The 19,933-nt window shown below is 40.6% G+C and overlaps 1 protein-coding gene across 3 annotated transcripts in view; it reads right to left on the bottom strand.

The window, feature by feature from the left end:
- The window catches only part of sf3b3 (splicing factor 3b, subunit 3), a 58,419-nt gene that overhangs the window by 20,496 nt on the left and 17,990 nt on the right, over window positions 1-19,933 (bottom strand). Inside the window, exons 1-7 of one of the 3 annotated variants that reach the window (XM_086027458.1) lie at window positions 11,055-11,193; window positions 3,529-3,668; window positions 2,729-2,884; window positions 1,484-1,654; window positions 849-1,021; window positions 515-656; window positions 225-337 (exon numbers count right to left, since the gene is read on the bottom strand). In XM_086027458.1, the coding sequence (XP_085883584.1) occupies window positions 225-337; window positions 515-656; window positions 849-1,021; window positions 1,484-1,654; window positions 2,729-2,884; window positions 3,529-3,598 (825 nt within the window). In that variant the 5' untranslated portion in view covers window positions 3,599-3,668; window positions 11,055-11,193. Of the gene's footprint in view, window positions 1-224; window positions 338-514; window positions 657-848; window positions 1,022-1,483; window positions 1,655-2,728; window positions 2,885-3,528; window positions 3,669-4,909; window positions 5,047-11,054; window positions 11,194-19,933 lie in introns of those variants that run through there. The other 2 variants (XM_086027456.1, XM_086027457.1) reach the window with 2 other exon arrangements.

The raw sequence follows: 19,933 nt of genomic DNA on the forward strand, positions 1-19,933 counted from the left end.
CCTTTTATTGTTTTTGTTTTATTTATTGTATTGTAAAGTGCTTTGTTACAGTGTATAGTGCTTTGCGCTATATAATTAAAATTGTATTGTATTGTATATTTATCAATAGTCTACCATTGACTTGAAAATCAGTTCACCGGACACATTTACTCCGAATACCATCAATTTCCAAAGAGTCACATATGTTTTCTTGCCACCGTACATGGATGGAGAGTATGACTCACCCTGCGACGTGGGATAGGACAGCGAATGTCAGGCTGGTCTCCAAAATTCTTATATGTGATGTAGTTTTCGGAGCAGATCAGAACTCCGCTTGGCCCATCGGAACCACCAGGAACTAGATATGCAAGAGGAGAACGGAATGAATGACATCCAGTGGTACCGTGCCTTATGAGTTCAATTCAGTCACAATTTCTTGTATATTACTCAAAACATATTAAAAAAAAAAAACAGTAAACAGAAATCAGTCTATTGAAGGCTGCTTTACACGCAATCAAATTGAAGAATTGCCTACCAGTGATGAGAAAGTTTCCATGTTCTTCTAAAGCCTCGCTGTACTTGCGGACCACGTGGTTCAAGCCAAGGTCCAGCTCGTAGAAGGTGAGTGTCTGTTGCGTGTTGGCTGCAGCTTCTCCAGTAGGGTCATTGTCAGCTTCCTGCAAAGGGGAAGACATCATAAAAAGACATCAAAAACACAGCATTTGTTTTACGAGTACCCAGTCGGAGATAGTGATTGTTTTTTCAGTTCAGGTCAGAAAAGAGACATGGCAAACTCATCACATGGTGTTGAGGATACAACTTGAATAAGTGTATTTCTTGTTGCATAATTCCATTTACACGCTTAGTACCTCATAGTCCATTTCAAGACAAGCGAACATTGGATTTTCAAAGCCGACGTCCACACCCACTACATGGTAGACCAGTGTGTTGGCTTTGTGGGCCTCCAGTGGGGAAGAGATGGTCAGTCGTGCAGCCGCATCTCTGTTCAGAATATAAACCAACTTCTGTTTCTCTATTGCTCCTGCACAAGGGTGGGACAAAGACAGCACACGTTAATGTCACCGTTAGTGCCGAACGATTCTGGAAAATAATCTAATTGTGATTTTTTTTTTTTTTAAAACAACTTAATATTGCAATTGCGATTTAATATGTGTGTATGTCCTCTTCTCATGTATTTGAAATGATAAAGAAATGAACATTTAAAATTTAAATAGTGTTATTACAGAACTTTAGCCATGAGTATTGTTTCCTTTTGCTGTGTCCCTTATTTTTGGCTTATTATATTTCCATGTTTGTTTACCTGGTGCATTCCAGGAGTAACTAAAATTTAGATAATGAAAAAAACAATAATTAAAGGGTGGGCTCTAGTCACCATAATGTGGTTTAAGGCAGGGTGATAACTTTCATAAACGTAGACACTACAGCTAACTTAAACACTCATTATTCAATTTGCAAACACCCTAAAAAGCTTTACTGAACATACCTATCATGACAGCTCTGCCTTTGGGGTCCACTGCCAGAAACTGTCCTGGGACAATGCGGCGACAACCACTCTTCCCAAATGTCTCCTGGTGAATTTTCTCAAACATGTTTTTGGATGGATGATATTCCAAGATGACGATACGACCGCTGTCACTGCCAATAACAATGTAATCTACAAAACACAAGAATTGAAAATGGTAAATACAGCAGCAAGGTTTGCCATTGACAAGAGACTTTGGTAAATCTCACAAGACATCAACATGAGCACTTTTGTCATCGACTGATCCGTTTCATCAGCATGATTTTCATTACTGCCCAGTATTGGGAACTGTCGTGCAAATGGTAGATATAAAGTCTCATGGGAACTATTTGGTTTCAAGAACCTGATGTACCAAAAACCAAAGGGTGCCTTTTAATGAATATTACAAGAAGCTTCAGTCTGGGACAAAAAGATCCTGGAACTTTAAAGTCACAATAAATGTCACTTATGGTCAGGGTGCACATCATTTTGGTGTGGTTCTCAACAAAGCACCAGAGGTTGTTATTAGGTGCTCATTATTTTCCCGACCTACCGCCTGCATGGATGAACTTAAAGACCAACAGCACACCTCGGCAAAGTAGGGCCCATAGGCCACATCTGGCCCAGCTAGCTGATTTAGCCAAGAGGGCAGCGGTCTGGTCCCCAATGGTTTTTTTGCACTACGGACCACTTTCTTGTAAATTCATATATTTTGACGCCCCATTGAAGCCATGGCGCGGCGTGACCGAGATGACCATCTCATTGGCGCTCCCTGCGAATGTAGATGCTACAAGTTGTTTGTAGCCGGGCCAGCCAAGTCAAGCCGCCACAATGGTTTTTCATAATTTACTATGCAACGGCCACTACCGGCAACTTCAAAATTAAAGCCTGACAAGTAATACTGTACATGGATATCAATCCATCCAATTATCAGGCTTTTATTTTGACAATGGCCCACGGAAGCAATCGTTGTTGACTTGACTTCGACTGGAGGTTGACCTGACTGCAGGCACGCTGACTGAGCTTCAATATGATTATTACACAAACGTGCACTGACACAGTGGAATCTGGTACGGCCATGAAAATGTTCAGCATGTATATACATCACTTATGTGTACCGTTGCTAATTGTAAAAGGAACAAACTCAAGAAGCGAGTCTCTTCCTAGACACACACAGCAATCTCTCATTGCAATTTCTGAGAAAAAAAAAGTGGACATGCACTTTACCTTTGGTTCCTCCTGTGAGTCTGAAGGCCATTAGTGAACGCACAATACCAAACACTTCCATTGTGAGTAATGTGTGCACTTTTCCAGTATTTGCGTCTGGCCGCAGCAACTCTATTATCTTTCCTCTGGAAACAACAATCTCCTGCATCTTGGTTCCTACAAAAAAAAAAAAACACATTTAACAAATGAAGACAAAATACAAAAATGGGTCTCGCATCAACAGATCAACAAATTGGAGGTCAATCTGATGAGTTCCATTTCAAAGAGAAACACCGTAAAGAAAGATACATCTAAATGTTTGATACCAAATCCAGACTAATGTAGAAACACAAATGTTCTCAAAATGACATTACAGCAGAGCTTTTTTTTTTTTTTTAATCAATTTAGGTTTGCTTCTAGACGAGAAAATGTTTTCTGCTTGACACAATGTGAATTGAAGAAATCAAACAGGGTGATACTATAAAAATTCTATTAAAAAAATGCATTGTTCATGCATAATATTGACTTATTTTTATTGTTTAATAAAACTCGTGCTTTACTTCCATGGTATCAACCTACAAAAAAATAAAAAATAAAAATTGCTCCACAAAGTTAGAAAGTTGCTCCTCAAATGAAGTCATTGATATGCAAAACTGCTCCCCAAGCCAAAAATATATTTCGAGTGTATTTGTGAGACCAGTCCTGGAGCCTTTCTGACAAGCCTCATTTATAGAACAGTACCTGTACTCTGTCAAGCCAACGAGATAGGAACAGGCATTAGGCTGACAAGAGCAGACAATGATGATGAGGTGCAAGCTCACCTGAGAAGTTCCCATGGATGGCATGTGTGATGCCAGTGGCACGCTGTAGGGTGATGTTGTACAGAAACATGGCTGTGTCTCACTGTGGCTTCTCCACAGGCCTGTCCGGGGGCTAAAAAGAGCACTTAGCCCAGCTCAGTCTGAAGTGGGAAAAACATGTCAGTTAACATAGAAAAGGCTAGAATAAAGAATACAATCATAATGCCACCTTTATTTCCTACACCATGTAGCACTGTAGCATACCATATGTGGGCCTCTGATTGCAAATGAGAGCTATTAGTGTAATTTATTTTTTAAATATAATTTGTTTTGCTCAACTGCTCATTATACTCCCTCAAGGAAAAATTGAAACTTACACTTTGCTGCATACGATCGCACCTGGACGTAAGAGTTTAATTTGTTTCATGACCATGCTCCCAACTCAAAACACTCTTACCTCAAAATCATCTATCCTCATTGAAATGAATGGAAATGCTATTGTATCCATAACAGCCCTCCAGCAAACAAAAAAATGTGTAACTTGTTTTCTCTAGTCAAAGAAAAAAAAAATATTCAGAGCAAGGGGATTTATCTTAAAAAAACAACAACTTGTAAATCCAATGACTCTTAAGCCCAAGGAGCACTGTATTTTTGTGTTGCACACCACATAGAAGAACCAGATCACACATGCAGGCATGCAAAGAGAGACGTCAGAGTGAAAGCTACTCGCAAAAACGCAGCAGCACTTGAGCATTGCCTTGCTCAAGGGCAAGGCCAGCGTCAAAGCCCAAGTCCTCACAGAAGCCGCCAATCATAGATTTTCCCTTCACAACTTTATGAAATGTTGTTTAAAATAAAAAACCAACAACTAGTAGTCTACCAATAGGAGTCCAGCAAAAGGGAAACAAACGGCAGAGTTACAGATGTATGCTGGTCTTACTTAATTCATCTGATCTAGTGACATTTACTCTACAGTATCCACTCGAAGAAAACAATTAAAACAACACTGTACACGATATCCAATAGGACGTCGTTTTAACCGTCGTTCTCAATTGCTGTTTGTTCAAGGAAAATAAAGAAGCGAAATACTTTATCGGTTGTTAGCATTGCTCCAACTGCTAGCTAAGCTAGTTTTCAGCGAGACCGAATTATTACAAGAACCGAATATTTGCAAGTTTAAATATTTGATACGAGCAGTGTTGCTCAAAGCAAGAAATTCTCCGATAAAATGCATGTAGTAAAACACTACTTCGTCTTCACTGCGACGTGAGCCCATTCATACAAAGCGCTAATTTTGCCCGTCGTACCCGCTATTTTGTTCTATCTTACGGGCACATATTGCTCACATATGATATGTGTTTGATGACAAACATGTAGTAGATGGAAAAAGTAGCATATTTACCGGTGTGCTAAACAAGATGATAATGATTTTAGGTCGATACAATAGCATCAATTTAAAGTGTCCTTCGATGCACAGAAGCCCACGACCGACCGCCGTTTGTAGGGTCCTTTCACAATCTACCCTACGTCACATAAGGTAGCACGCACACTTGCCTGATAGAAATCTGTAAAATAGAGTCGAGGCAAATATTCCCCAGCAGATGTCGACAAAGACCACACAACTGTTGCACTGCCGCTGACTAGTTGTTCCTTAGACCAGTGGTTCTCAAATGGGTGTACTAGTACCCCTACTTGAAGGCACTTCAGGAGGTACTTGAGATTTTAAAGGATGTTTAAAAAGTAGCTGCAATAAAAAGCACAGCAGTTGCGTCCTTGCCACCAAGAATGACAAAGATCCTCAGGAAAGCACAAGTCCAAGTGTCTTAATAATGCAAAAAGACTCAGTTCAGTGCAACAATTAAATGTTCGGTGTTGACACTTGGTAATGCTGTCAGTCTAGTTATTTTCAGACAATATATATACACATATATATACATATATATATATATATACACATATATATATATATATATACACATATATATATATACATATATATATACACATATATACACACATATATATACACATATATACACATATATATATACACATATATATATACGCATATATATATATATATATATACACATATATATATATACACATATATATATATACGCATATATATATATATATATATATATATATATATATACGCATATATATATATACGCATATATATATATATATATATACGCATATATATATATATATATATATATATATATATACGCGTATATATATATATATGTGTATATATATGCGTATATATATATGTTTATATATATGTGTATATAGATATATGTATATATATATACATATATGTGTATATGTATATATGTGTATATGATACATATACACATATATATATATATATTTACACATTTATACACATAATTACACACAACCATCAAAGAGCCTGCCTACTTGTTTTGTTTTTTTCCCAACTACTATACCCCCCTTCAAATCCCCCCCCGCCCCCCCCCCACCCACACACTAGCAATGAGAACGTGGTCAATTTTGAAAAAGGCCCAACCGGAAGTAGTACCTTCTTTATTGCATTGTTGCTAGCCTGATATCAGTAGCCTTCTATGTTTCTATGTGATGGAGCGATGCATTTAGGAGTGTTCTTGCCAGGGGTGAAAAACCGCAAACGTACACCCCCACCTGCTCTTCCTGCATGGAGCATGAGGGTCGGCTACGCGAAGAGTCCGCCGCCTTGCTTAAGCTCTTTTTCATTCATTCCTACTCTAGCAGGATGATGCTAGTACTCAACGCTTCCTAACATCTGTCTTTGTTTAGCTAGTTTGGACTCGCTAACATCCTCTTACAAGCGAGCGTTATCTAGATTCATCAACGCGTTTGGCGTTAAAAGACACCAAAAAAACCACACGTTTAAATTCAGTATGTGACGAATCAACGACGAGCGACTGGGAGCGTGCAGCGGGCTGACTGGGAGGAAATTGACTGCTTTTGGAAGATTTATCACCCAAAATATCACGCCGAACAACAGTAAGGTGAATCTGTTTTTAAAGCATGTTGTTTTGATACGAGAGACTGCAAGGAAGTATCGCTTTGTATAATTGTGTTACAAGGTTGAAGATGAAAGCATCTCCTCCGCTGGTACTGGAGGCTAGTGGCTTTTTTCTCTCGATACCCGTGTTCGAGGTTGACTAAGCAGCATGCCAATGTCAACCTCTTTGTCACCTTTCCCCACGGCGAATGTGTTCCCAGTGTGGCCGCTGTACAGCACACTTACCTAAACATGATCAAGCCTGTATTTTAACTCCCGTTTTTGTCTTTTTTCTAAATAAATGTCAATTTGTGACAAAAAAAACGTTCCTAGACAAGAAAATTGTTTACCGCTATGCACAATGCAAATATGGGAACTGTCCGTTGATTTTATATATAAAGTAAATTACAGCGTTATATATTGTTTCTCCTGTCAACAATCTCAGACAGATTTGAGAAGCGGAATTAAAGACAAATTACTGAATGAGTTTGTTTCACGCTATTAAGAAAGTTAGAGTTTTGATGCATAATGGGGAAAAAAAGAATGAGCTCTGCGCATGAAAAGAGTGGCTTGTCTAGTGCCTTGCAAAAGGAATGAAAACAGTTGACGTTAATCATCAGACTGTTAAATGATTTGTTTGTGGTTCGGAGAGCAAACGGGTTCATTACAATAAAGGCATACTAAGGAAAGTTTCTGTTAGGGAAATGAATCGTAAGGGAACAACAGATGTTAAAAATCCACTGATAAGCAGCACGCGGGTATTTGAAGCTGCTGATGTTTCCGGGGTCCTCCAGAACCTCTTGATGCAGGATCCTCCAAACACTTGCAAGCATTCATAAAGCTTTATTAAATCCACTCCTAACCAATCTCATGAGGAAAAACAACTGTTTACAGCCCTACTTGAAATATTTTACAGTTATCATGTAATGGCATCTTTAGTACCATTTCAGTATCTCGAGGCTCTTTTTTCAAATCAAAATATGGTCACCCTAATGTACAGAAATGTTTACTCCCAAGTATTCAGCTCTGTTAAGGTTGTGTGTGAGGTTAGGCGTCTTTCCGATTTCCTTATCTGCCAAGTCCTCGGTGGAGAAACTCAATGGGAGCAGTATTTTGTAAATTTGCCAAACTGTTGCGCCGCGATCCGGCAAAATACCATACAAACCAAACGAAACCCTGACAATTTACCTAATTTACAGTAAACTGTGCACCGCCTTCTTTCTCCGGTGCCGTCAGCTGCACTTTTCCTCCCTTGACACCAATTTGCTTTGTGCATCCTCTCTTCCCCGGTTTTTGTCCTGTAGTCCGCCTCGTCGCACCGCCCCGCGTTTATCTCAATGTCTTTCTATTTCCCCCACTTCATCGATTTGCCTGCCAGCGTTGCTAAGAGACAACAGCAGTCCGCCAGAGAGCAGTGAAGGATAGAGTGGAATGTGCGGTTGCTTCTGAGACCGAAATGAGCCTTTTCTTTTGCGTCTTCTCCTACTAGGGTCACGAAACAAATGTTAAACAAGCTAAACTGACACGCGGGATTTGAACTCCGAGGTACGTGTGCAACGCCAGTGTAGGGTTGAGTGAGACTACTTTTGTAAGAACGGAATGGAAAAAAGACAACAAAAAAAAAGCCATTAAACGTGATACTTCTTCATGCATTTTGTTCCTTATCTGTTGGATTCATGAGCAAGTAACAGGTTTCGTGATGACACGCTAATTCCACTTTTTATTCAGAGTTTGCAATCGCCTGCATCATCATAGTTTACAAATGATGTCCGTGATGGTGTCTGCAGGACGGGGGGGGCCTCAGCTAATAAGACACACAACTAATTGGTCACTAATAGGATTCTTACCTTTAAACCTCAAGCAAGCAAACAAACATACACGCACAGAGCTCATTAGGCCGTTGCACATTCTTGGAATCCTGAGAACAGATTTGAAATGTAAATCCCTTCTGTTAAAAGCTGTAAGTTCTGCTCAGTCTGCACCTGCTCAAACCAAGCCATGAACGCTCATCGCGCATCTCAGAAGTGCAAATCACACAGACAAACGAACCCTCGACACCACCTCCGTGGCTAAAAAGGCACAGCAAAACTTGCGCTTTCGTGGCTGGATTCCACCGTTGAGAATCTGATGACCAGCCGCATCTTTGTCTGGTTTGAGGTGTGCAGACATCTGCAGCAGGAGTTCCTGATTCCGAAACACTTTCTTCCCCGTGGCCATAAATTTTTTTTACACCCGCATACAACGACATCTCATCTTTGGACTGTTAAGAGCAATATCCAGATCGCAATGGAATAGTACATTTCAGACCTACTGTACTCACAAATTAAACTCAACTTTTTTTCTACTTGAAGACTCCTCACTAAAGGTTAACCCAGGGCACATTGCATGTGCGGTGACAGAAAATGTAGTACTTAATGAGCTGAATAAATTAATTTGTCTGCAATTTAAATACTGCCTTCAGGTTGTAGGCCTGCAGTCAAGTCTTTCTTTCTACAAGTATTCAGGAAAGCGCCTAAACTATTTTGGTAAATGGACATAGTGTGATACCGCATTGAGTACATGCACACAGACTGAAAAATTGTGTTTGTACATTATTTGCAACAAACTGTTGACTTCCACTTTAACTCAGTCACTGCCATTGGCGAATTTACTTTCACAGTCCAGCCATTCAATCCCAGAAATGTATTTATATATATTTTTTTTCAATTTTTTTTTTTTTCAAACGGTAGGGTAAAAGAGGGTGTGAAAATGTCTGCCAGTGTATGAGTTAACATAATAGTTGATAATAATCACCTTCGGCGGCTCCTATCTCTTATTTAGAAATCTGAGTGATTCCGGGAGAACTCAAACGTCAGCTCCAGTTCCACTTTATTCTCGATGCCCAACCCGATCAATACCGTCAGAATACGGTACAGCCCATGTCTTGTCTCAATTAGCGTGCAATATGAAATGCAACATGATACCAGCTATGGGTAGTAGACCTACATCCATGCAGAACTCCACAATGTCACAGCTGCTCCAGACCACACCGTTCTGATCAATAAATGGAAATATATAATACACAAATAATATATAAAATGCCAACGAATCAGTCGTTGATTTTCCTTATTAAGAAAGACAATACGACAGCTGCCAATAACAGGAGCCACATTTAAATTATTTATTCATCAGAGCTCCTTCTTTAGCCAGCAAACTATACAGCAAGTCTTTTACAAATACATTTCTTTTTACAAATCTATTTTGACTCCACCATTGTTGGGCCATCAGCCCTGAAATGGCACCACCCTGCTTTCAAGCAGTTGACGTCCCACTGCTGTTTCTATGGCAGCTTGACAGTTGCAATATTTTTTTGTTTTTCCACCACAAAAATGTGTATCTTAAGGAGTCTCGGTACATCACGAGTAAGCAAGGAGAAAAAAATGCTTGTGTCACTGATTTTCACACTTCCCTCGACATGATCTTCCCCTTAATGCCAGGCATAAAGCATAAGCCCCTGGATGTGTTCCTCAAATTTAAAGAGATAGACTTTAAAAAAATTTTGTAGAGTCAACGTCACCTCATTTGTCTTGCGGAAATCTCCCTCTGAATGAAATGTGAGGTGCACCCCAAGACAGCAAACGCACACAGCCTTGCCCCCTTTCTAGGACGGTATTGGGCTGAAGCCTCATTCGCAAACCTAGAAAAACTCCACCTAATTTCACCGTGTTGAATCTTAAACATCACACGGAACACAACAACAGAATAGCGCTTGGGAATGTGTCGCCATGCCGTGTTGCATCATGCACGTGTCGGACATATTTGGAGCTAAGGGTGTTTTGGTTACAAACGTGCCCCGTCTGTATTCTGTTTTAGATTTTATCATCTCAATTGAAGTATGGTGAATTATTGCTCAATTATGGGGTGTAACACCTCCTCACATGATTGCAAAAGTTTAAAAAAAAACAGCAACGAACTACATTTGTACAACTATCCAATTCGGCGAAGGAAAGAGGGAAACCGAGTTTTGTGGCTAACATGTCAGATGCAAGACGACCAAATCTAACCTTTGACAATATCAGTCAGTGTGCTCCTTATATTTTAATTCCGACAAGTTTAAAAAAAAAAGAAAGTTTATATCGCTTAACTGGACTTTTTAATAAAGTTAAAAAGCAAACACACACGCTACTAGCGAATTCTCCATGTACCTTAGTCCCAATGACGGTGTTGGCTTTGTTTGAATGAGAAGATAATGGCTTGGAATTGTTTAACTGCTCCACAATGTAGGCACTAGAGAGTCAGACCACACTCACCAGAAGTGAAAATATTTGCCGTACACAATGGAGGCAGTAGGTCTGTTTTATTGCTTGTATTTGGAATTTTTCTCGGGACCGTAAACAAACGGCTTTGCACCAAACATGGCTGCCACAGCCAGGATATGTATCTTTTAGGGGTATAACATAAACCGAATCGAAAAATCGGTTTTGGATTCAAAGATTGCGTCAAATCGAAACAAATTGAATCGCTCCACTTCGAAATATACTGAGATACAGACCTGGGCAGGAAGACGAAGGTAGACAGCTACATTTGCAGATTCCAGTCAGACAAGCGGAGCGCTCATAGAAGACACACGACAACATTTACAGATTGTGGTACTCGATGAACACAAAAGGCGCGTACGGGCGACGAGGAACAATAGTGAGTTGTTGTTTTTGCTTGACTCACTCCTTTCACGGCCGGGTCCATCGCTCAAATCTGTCCCCCCGGGCAACAACAACTCACTATTGTTCTTCGCCGCTGCCATCGAAGCCTCACCGCAAAAAATAGACTAGAGACGGACTGCAGACGAAAAACGGATTAAATACATGGGCTTCCGAATATGCTTAGTCCGTTTAATTAAAAAAAAAATCCCGTCATTCGTCAGCAAAATGGGCGTCCGTCATAGGCGGATAGACAGGCCGGTCCGTCACATAGACAGAATGCCCAGCTCTGCTGAGATACGTATCGATTTGTCTTTTAGTGGAGACATATACGGTATCTTAGAAAGAAATGGCGTATTTACAGTACTGCCAAGTTAATTCAAATATGTATGCGAAATCACAACAAACGTCATTGTATCATACCCTCTTGAACTGAGCCATACCATATCGAATTGAATCGTAACCCCACTGAGTCGAACCACCCTTGAATCGTTTGCAGCTCACGTATCCAAAAAACGTCTTTTGCGGGGCGATGCACATCCTTCGTGTCTGTATTTTGCCTGAACCTGTTTATGTTTTCCAAGATGACATCAGTGCAAACTCATTCCATCAACTGCTGTACATTTCTACTTTTCGTGTTTGTGCACTGCCACTCATTCACAGGATCACCCATAGCAACAGTCACAAAGTCATAAATTCACAAACCAAGCCAACATTTCATAATGTTGGTCACAAACTGTTCAAGTCTTTTTTTAAAAAAAAAATTCATATTGGTAACAAACACTTCATTAGTCATTTTAAGCGACTCTAGTGGAGTAAATATCGTTAAAAAATAGTATTCCTTTGGTCAAGTGTGTTTAGATGGATAGTCTGTGTTTCAGTAAGCAGCTGGCATTGGCCCTCAGCACCAAAGACCCTCCTCGCCTCTTTCCCTCAGTATTCCTCTCACCTCGACATCAGACTAATCGGGAGAAAGGGGGGAGTGGCGAGTCAGAGGGGAGAAAGACAGAGGAAAATGTCTTGGCACAAGCACGGCTAGAAGGGAGAACGTTTTAGGGTTCATTCATGCAAGAAGAACACCAAAAGAAGGCAGATATGGACTGTGGCAGTCATGTTTTGGACCTTTATGACAAAGATTAGGTGCTGGAGATCCAAATTAAAAACACAACACATCCAGCACCAAGGCATTTCTGAAACTGATTTTTTTCTGTATCGTTAATTTGAGGGCTCGTTTCAACCCAATTTGACAAAATGCTCCCATACATGCGACTTGCGTGATCCATGAGGATCTTCAACTTTCTCTGCTGCTATTACAATGAATGCGGACTAATCACGATGCCTTAAAATGGAAGTAAACCCAAAGATATTTTTTTTAAGAATATGTTCCCAGCAGGCCCACTAGTTGAAACGCGGCATTCTGATTGATTTGGCGTTTGTGGAATATGAGTCACGCAGCAAAATGCACTCATGTTTAGCCATCCCCGGGGGCGGCCATTTTGTCTTCTGTCGACCGAAAATGACATCACAATCACCAACCATAACCAATCACGCCTGACCCGTTTTCTGAATCTGAGCCATGATTGGTTGTTGTGAGCAGTTGCGATGTCATTTTCAGTCCACAGCAGGCAAAATGGCCGCCCCCGGGGATGGCTAAAAACGAGTGGATTAACACTTATTCCACAAACGCAATATTATTTATCAGAATGCCTTGTTTCAACTAGTGGTCTTGCATAGAACATATTCTTGAAAAAAAATATGTTTGGGTGAACTCGCACAGTTTAGTTTTAGTTTCCCCCCCCCCCCCCCCCCCACCAACCGTTCCGCGGCTCGTGCCCGGCCCGAACCGTGGTGCTTGATCCATAACAGATCAAAGATGATCCGTTGCACCACTAACTTTGGCCTTCTGCTCTCTCTCTCTCTCTCTCTACAACACTTTCAAGCACTTTTGTTTTTTTTAAAGCCTTACTTAAGACTTAATCCTTTCAATATTTAATACAGTAACGAGATCTTGATGGGCCCTTTGTGCCCGATTATGGCTGCTAAACTGTGATTGCCGATTGGTCTATCACTAACAGAGAGAGAAAAGAGTATCAACAAAAAAGCCTTTCTTTTTCTTTTTTTTTTTTTTCTTTTTTTTTTACTCAGTCAGACCTGGTGGGATGCACTGCTGTCTTTTCAATCGTATTGTCGTTACATGGCGTTTTGGTCACGTCCCTGGTGTTTGACTGTCACATAATATCACTAAATTGGATTTTCACTCTCCCGCAAGTGAAATGCACCCTCTGTCATGTTAGCACAGTGGGAAAAGGTCAGTTGGAAAGGGAGCGCGGCATCCAATTAGGTTGCAAGGTTCACACAGGTTACGCATGGCTCACCTAAATGCAAAATGCAGAAAGAACTTCAGCTCAGGGGAGATGAAAAGGTGACATGAGAGTGAGGCAACAGGCATCTATGGATGACCGCTGGGATTTGAACGGAACAATTTGATTGAGAAAGTGAGGTGACAGGTGCCGAGGTCAATGTGCATGCAGGAGGTAGCGACCAATCGCGGTTCAACTTCAGAAAACAGGTGAGCCGTGATTGGTCGTGACCTGAGTCCTGAGTAGCTGCGATGTCATTTTCAGTCGACAGAAGTGACAAAATGGCCGCCCTAGAGATGGCTAAAAACGGGTGGATTAACTCTTATTCCACAAACGCAATCTTTATCAGGATGCCTTGTTTCAACTGGCGGGCTTGTATAGAACATAGTCTTGAAAAAATATGTTTGGGGTGACTTCCCGCTTTAAAAGGTAACACAGGTAACACTTGTTTGTTTTTGATCAGTGGCCAAAAGTAAGATCTGGATTAAACTTTCAGTTAAATCCCTTTCGAAAATCAATTGGCAAATCTTTGTCTGTAGAACATCCGTTATCGTTGGCCTCGAACAAAGTGTACATGGCGGGAACGAGGATGCAGGGAGGTGAAACCCAGAGAGGAAATGGTTTTTCAGTGACACATTTTATCTCGGTGTCGGGGGGGGGGTGAAATATTGTAAGTGCTCTTTAAAAGCTCTTATCATTTTTCTAAGAGCGAAACCACCACATTCGTCTTCTTCAGATGTTTCTGTGGTCAATTATGTAATGCTGAGAAATGTAGGCTGGGGAAAATAGATATGAATCAAAAGACAAATGTTAAGCGATTTTACACACACGCACTCACATATACACAGACATTCCTTCCCACAAAGTATTCAAAGGCCGGTGCGCACAAATAGACACACATCGCCGATTGGCATTCTACCAGCGACGAGATGTGTGATGGGTTTAATTAGACACTGGGGAACTGTGTGAGGGATGAGATGCATAGGCTGTGCCCACCTTTACGCCCCCCTCCCACCCCCTCATTTATCTCTCCCTGTTCCCCGTCCATCTGTTTGACTTTCCTACACAATGAAAACAAATATATTGAACTAAGCAGAGGCAATCAAACAAATTCCCATCATTTATAAAAGAATCGATTTTTCAAGATATATTTTCCAATTCATTTTTGAGAAAATTAAAAAAGGAAGCATGTTTTTTTTATTTTAGCAATAGCATTAGAATGACATGTTACTCATCCTCTCCCCGACCCCCCAGCACCAGACTTATTGTTAATTGCTTGTGCCCTCCGCTGTTTATAGTGAACTCCATTAGGTCTTTGGTACTATGAAATGTACACATACGCTATTAATACAACCTTGTTAATAAAAAAGGCTACAGTAGGGATGGACATTTGACTAATTTCCTTGGTCAACAATGGCGAAATTAGCAGCTAAATAGTTCACCCCGTTTTGTCTTAATTGCTTCAAGGCATGGTTAATCCACAATCCTTTCAACACAATTGTAATTGCCAAAAAAAAAAAAAAAAAAGACCTGCACATCCCTTATTTAAATGCTTCTGAATTTATGAGAAATTCAGCAACCCGTATAGTTGTGTGTTGTCTGGGTAGCAGTATTACAAACAGATAATGACAACGTGGAAATACACTAGGTGTGTCCAATTGGTCTTACAAGTGAATCTCAAAAAATTCAATTGTTCTAATGATGGAAATGATGCACAATTGGTGCAAACAGCCTAATTGAAGCTCTTTTGGGACAATTAAAAAAAAAAATCTTTGCAGTAATTTTGTGCCGCTGGCACAAAGCAGACATCAGGACAATCTCACAGGAGGGTACCAATATTTGGTTTCCATGGTTACAGCCTAGTTGAAACGCAGAGCTCAGACAGTTTGATTTGTCATCACGGCAACTGGATTGATTTCATCCGGAATTATTTCCTCATCTTACTGCTGTTCATATGATTTGAATTGTCCCCTGTTGCTGTGCGCCACGGCTTTTCCCATTGAAATCGGGTGCAAAGTCGGGCGGTATTTTCTCAAAGCCGCTGAAGCAAAAACAGGTGATTCATTCATTAAATTGATCCGCAGTCAACCTGCAGGTTTTGTTTCCAGAAAGAAATGTCTCCGATATGCTATATTCACGGCGGTAAACCCATTGACACAAGGCCGTATAGCAGACTGACGGAAACACACAGCGTAGAGCATTTTGTATTCCGTGGCTACTGCAAGTAATATAGCCGTTGGGGAAACATGTAATGACAGAGCGTAAGGAGAACGGGTGAAGTCTGGTCTCATAGTGCTACGCCGATGATTGATATCGAATGAGATTGAGTAGACGATAGTTGAGGAACAGAGCAAAACAGTGATTAACGGGATGAGGTAAAAACAATCAAAACGACGGGAGAAGGAAATGGGTGGAAGACGCGGTGTTCGGGACATGTTTGGAAATCAGTAACACTTCTGCGACCGGAAAAAGCGTCCACTTCAAGAACAAACAGTGGAAAAGACTTGAAGGACTTGCGGGATGATAATAGCGGGCATGCTGAGTGTCATCATTTCTGCGAATAAAAAGAATCAAATGGATGAATGGACTGATATTACAGTCAGGGCTTCCGATAGTGTTGAAGCGAGCGGAGAAGGCCTTGTTGATCATTTGATGCTCACTGAACTGAGATCTCCCTTGAGTTTTCTGTGACTTTGACATATATACATCAGGGACATTTTCAAAAATGTTAGAGCACCAACCGCTTAGAGCGGACGTCAACCCAAACATATTTTTTTTTAAAGAATATGTTCTATGCAAGCCCACTAGTTGAAACAAGGCATTCTGATAAGTATTGCGTTTGCGGAATAATTGTTAATCCACACGTTTTTAGCCATCTCTGGGGGCGGCCATTTTGTCAATTCGGTCGCCTGAAAATGACATCACAACGGCTCAGGGCTCAGGTGGCGACCAATCACGGCTGACTTGTTTTCTGAAGCTGAGGAACATATTGAAAAAAATACGTTTGGGTCGATTTCCTCTTTAAGTAGACTACAGCACAAACATAAATTCATGATAAAACTTTACAATTGAAATAAAATGTTAACTAATAAACTCAGCAATGTGGATAAGCAGATTTCCTCAGATTTTTGCTCCTGCTCACATCATGTTCGCAAGACCTCACTTGGGGACATTAATTAACATTTTAGAGGCAAAATAGTAGACAAGACAAAACCTTGCTGAAAGTCATCATCTTGCAGTATTTAATTAAAACGCTGTACGTCCAGCCTTACTGACCTGCGATAACATTTGGCCCCTAGTGGCTATAGTAGTTTACAAACTGCGATTTAGGCCAAACTAAGCGAAATGTAATTACCTTTTCTCCTCTGAAACATTTTTGGACCTACGCATAATTAAAAAGGCTGTGATTGATTAAGTCAGCCAGATTCTCATTAAAAATGAGGTCGGCAACCGTGTGCAAAATGCTTAAATTCAGAGGCCCATAGCCTTGATTTGTACTGAGGGTTAGGGAGAGGAGATGCATAATCTATCATCAGTCTGTGCCTTCCGCGAAGGTCATGTCAATGTCTGTTGTGTAAAATCTCAATTTCTGTCTCATCGCGTTTCAGTGATCAGTTAAGTACTGTGGAGATATGTCTCCAGTTCAGATAAGGTCACTGATGTTCCAAACATGGATGCGCTTTTTTGGGGATATGAAAATAGACTGAGAGGAAGTTATTTTCAACAAAATGTTGTCAAATGTTTGTTGAACTAATACTTTTGGGGGTGAATGGTAAAAAATGGTAAAATCACTATGAAGCGCTTCTGTCATATTTCCTGTGAAGCGCTTCTGTCATATTTCCTGTGAAAAGCTGGTATGTTCCCATCAACATAATTACTTGACCTGTATGAATCTGCGTGAAGGGAATTAAGGGGAATTTTCATTAGCAAAATGAGGAAATAAAAATGTGTGTCGCCTCATTTATAAGCAGAAAGCAGTGTAGTCCTATGTTTTATGACTAACACGATCGGGCTTGCTCGTATAATTCGTTTGACTTTCTCCCCATTGGAAATAGAAATGACTGTTTTTCTTATATTTAACAGTGGTTAACTTGACACTACTGACAGCAAAGAATGTTTAAATTGCCTGTTCAGTAAGGCGGTGTCATTTTTTTCTTCTTTTGACATTTATCATTTTCTGACAGAAATATGTTGACAAATCAGATTAATCTGGAGGTCTGCGAGCGTCCTGTACACAAATTATGTTCAACTTTAGGGGCTCCGCTCTACTAGTCTGTGCATATTGTAGCCAAAAGGTGCAATTTAGCCCGCGGGTACAAACGAGAGCACCCAACACAGAGACGGAACAAGAGTTTTGACTGACATTTGTAGCGCATAATAAGAGCAATTGTTCCAGAAATGGAATACAGAGAGATGATTAGTGAGTCACAATTCCTAGAAATGAGATGACATCAGAAAAATAATGCACACTGCAGTATAGAAAATGGCGGAGGTACGAAAGAATGTGCTTGAAGGTAAATTGCGGATTCAACAGGAAAGTTTGTGTGAAAGCACGAGTTCACCCACTGCAACTTGCTGCAGAGAGGTAGAAATGGATCACACCTAGAAGGCTTTCACACCAGGATGGAAAACGTGCTATGTGTGCTTTGCGTCTTCATATGACGCATACGTGTTCAGCATAGTAATGAGTCGCAGCCAGTGTGCCAAACTGAGCGGTTGTTTAGCGCAAACCCGGTGCAATACGCGTCACACACATACAAAGGCTTTTGTTGACAACTGCGTGGGATTTTGCAGGACGCCCGGGAGATACATTGAAAATATAAAAGAGATGCTTTCAGTAAGAGCACGCATAGCCTACACTTTTCTGTATTGCTTTGCCACTGCCCTACAAAATGAATAATAAATGAACTCGCATCCAGATCTTTCCTTAAACCCAAAGGAGTGGAGGCAAGTGTCATGCTCAACTTAATTATATCCCAGGGCGTCGATGACAAATGAGAGGAACGCTAACAAGCCACGATACAAAATGTGTCACTTGGAGAAAAACTACAGCAGTGCAAATGTAAAAAGAGTCCACCTCGGTCAAGTGCGAATCTGTGGTCATTTGTGAATGTTGATCCATCCTTTAGCTAGCAGGATTATGTCGGTTTCCACTGAACAAGTTTCGTGGGCATCGAGACAAGTCTGCTGCAGGTGGGGCACATGGCCCGAGCGTAGGCAGTAGCGGTGAGGCCGTGAAGTCTTTTTTTTTTTTTTTTTTTTTTAGCCCCTCTGAGACATTCAGCGTTTATGTGAATGAGCAGACAGTTGCACAAGTCGCCAAACACAAGATGTGGCCGCACCAGTTCACAGCATAAAACGACTTTCATGATTTTAACTTGCATCAATGTGGCCATGATGTGTAACTACAGTCAGTTGGGTCGTCCTGCCCGCAGCTCAGTCGTTGAGTGTAAAGTGGATTTATGGAATTCAACGTAAAGGGAAATGCTACATACTTAATATGGGACATGTTTTTTTTAAAACGTTCATATGTTTAATTAAACAATAAAATATCCGTGTCGCAATGAACGGTTTCTCGAATTGATACAGACATATCCTTTGGAATAAAAACTTCCACAACACAAGCATCATCATTCACAAGTTCACTTAAAATGCCACGTCATGATACATATTCACATTTATTGAATGTATCTAACAATATCAAATATATTTTTTCATGCAGAAATGAGCTAAAACAATCGGAAATACAAGACTCAAATGTTATGTTTGTGTAGACCTAGTTAGTTGAGTCGGTCAACCGGGTTGCCTGTAGGGATGTTTACTGTCCAGCAGGTGTCAGTACTCACTGACATACCGACACAGTATCAATACAGTGTTGCACTGTATTGAAATGATACCCGATGCCTCAGTAATCATTGGTATCTTATTTGTACCCCTTCTTAAAAAGTTTTTAGGGTAACTTTTTTTCCCCCCCGTGTCCCTCACTCTTTAAGTTGCAGTAAATCAGTCAATGTTCTCAATGCCAGTGACTGACTTTCTACCTCGTTCTCTCCGATTCACTTTCCAGGTTGCCCACGAAAGAACAAGCTTCACTTCTATCAGATGCGGTTGGATCCCAAAGCACTAAGATGCTCGGAAAAATGGAATGGACAATTTCATCTTCACTTGAAATCTGTGCATTGTGCCTTAGAGGTCCAGGTTAGACACAAACATGTTTCTCCATCAAAAAACATCCAGCTCGCTTGGTGAGTGGCATTTAAAGGGCATCCGATGAATGAAATGCAGCTAACGGTGAGCAGAAAGGTACCACTGCAGTGTTGCCGCTTTTAGACGGTAGCTTAGCGGGTTAGCATCAACAGCCATCACTGTGAGTG

Source organism: Filicampus tigris, chromosome 4 (genome assembly GCF_054856515.1).
Source record: "Filicampus tigris isolate MCC_2025a chromosome 4, RoL_Ftig_1.0, whole genome shotgun sequence".
In the NCBI taxonomy this organism is placed as follows: domain Eukaryota; kingdom Metazoa; phylum Chordata; class Actinopteri; order Syngnathiformes; family Syngnathidae; genus Filicampus; species Filicampus tigris.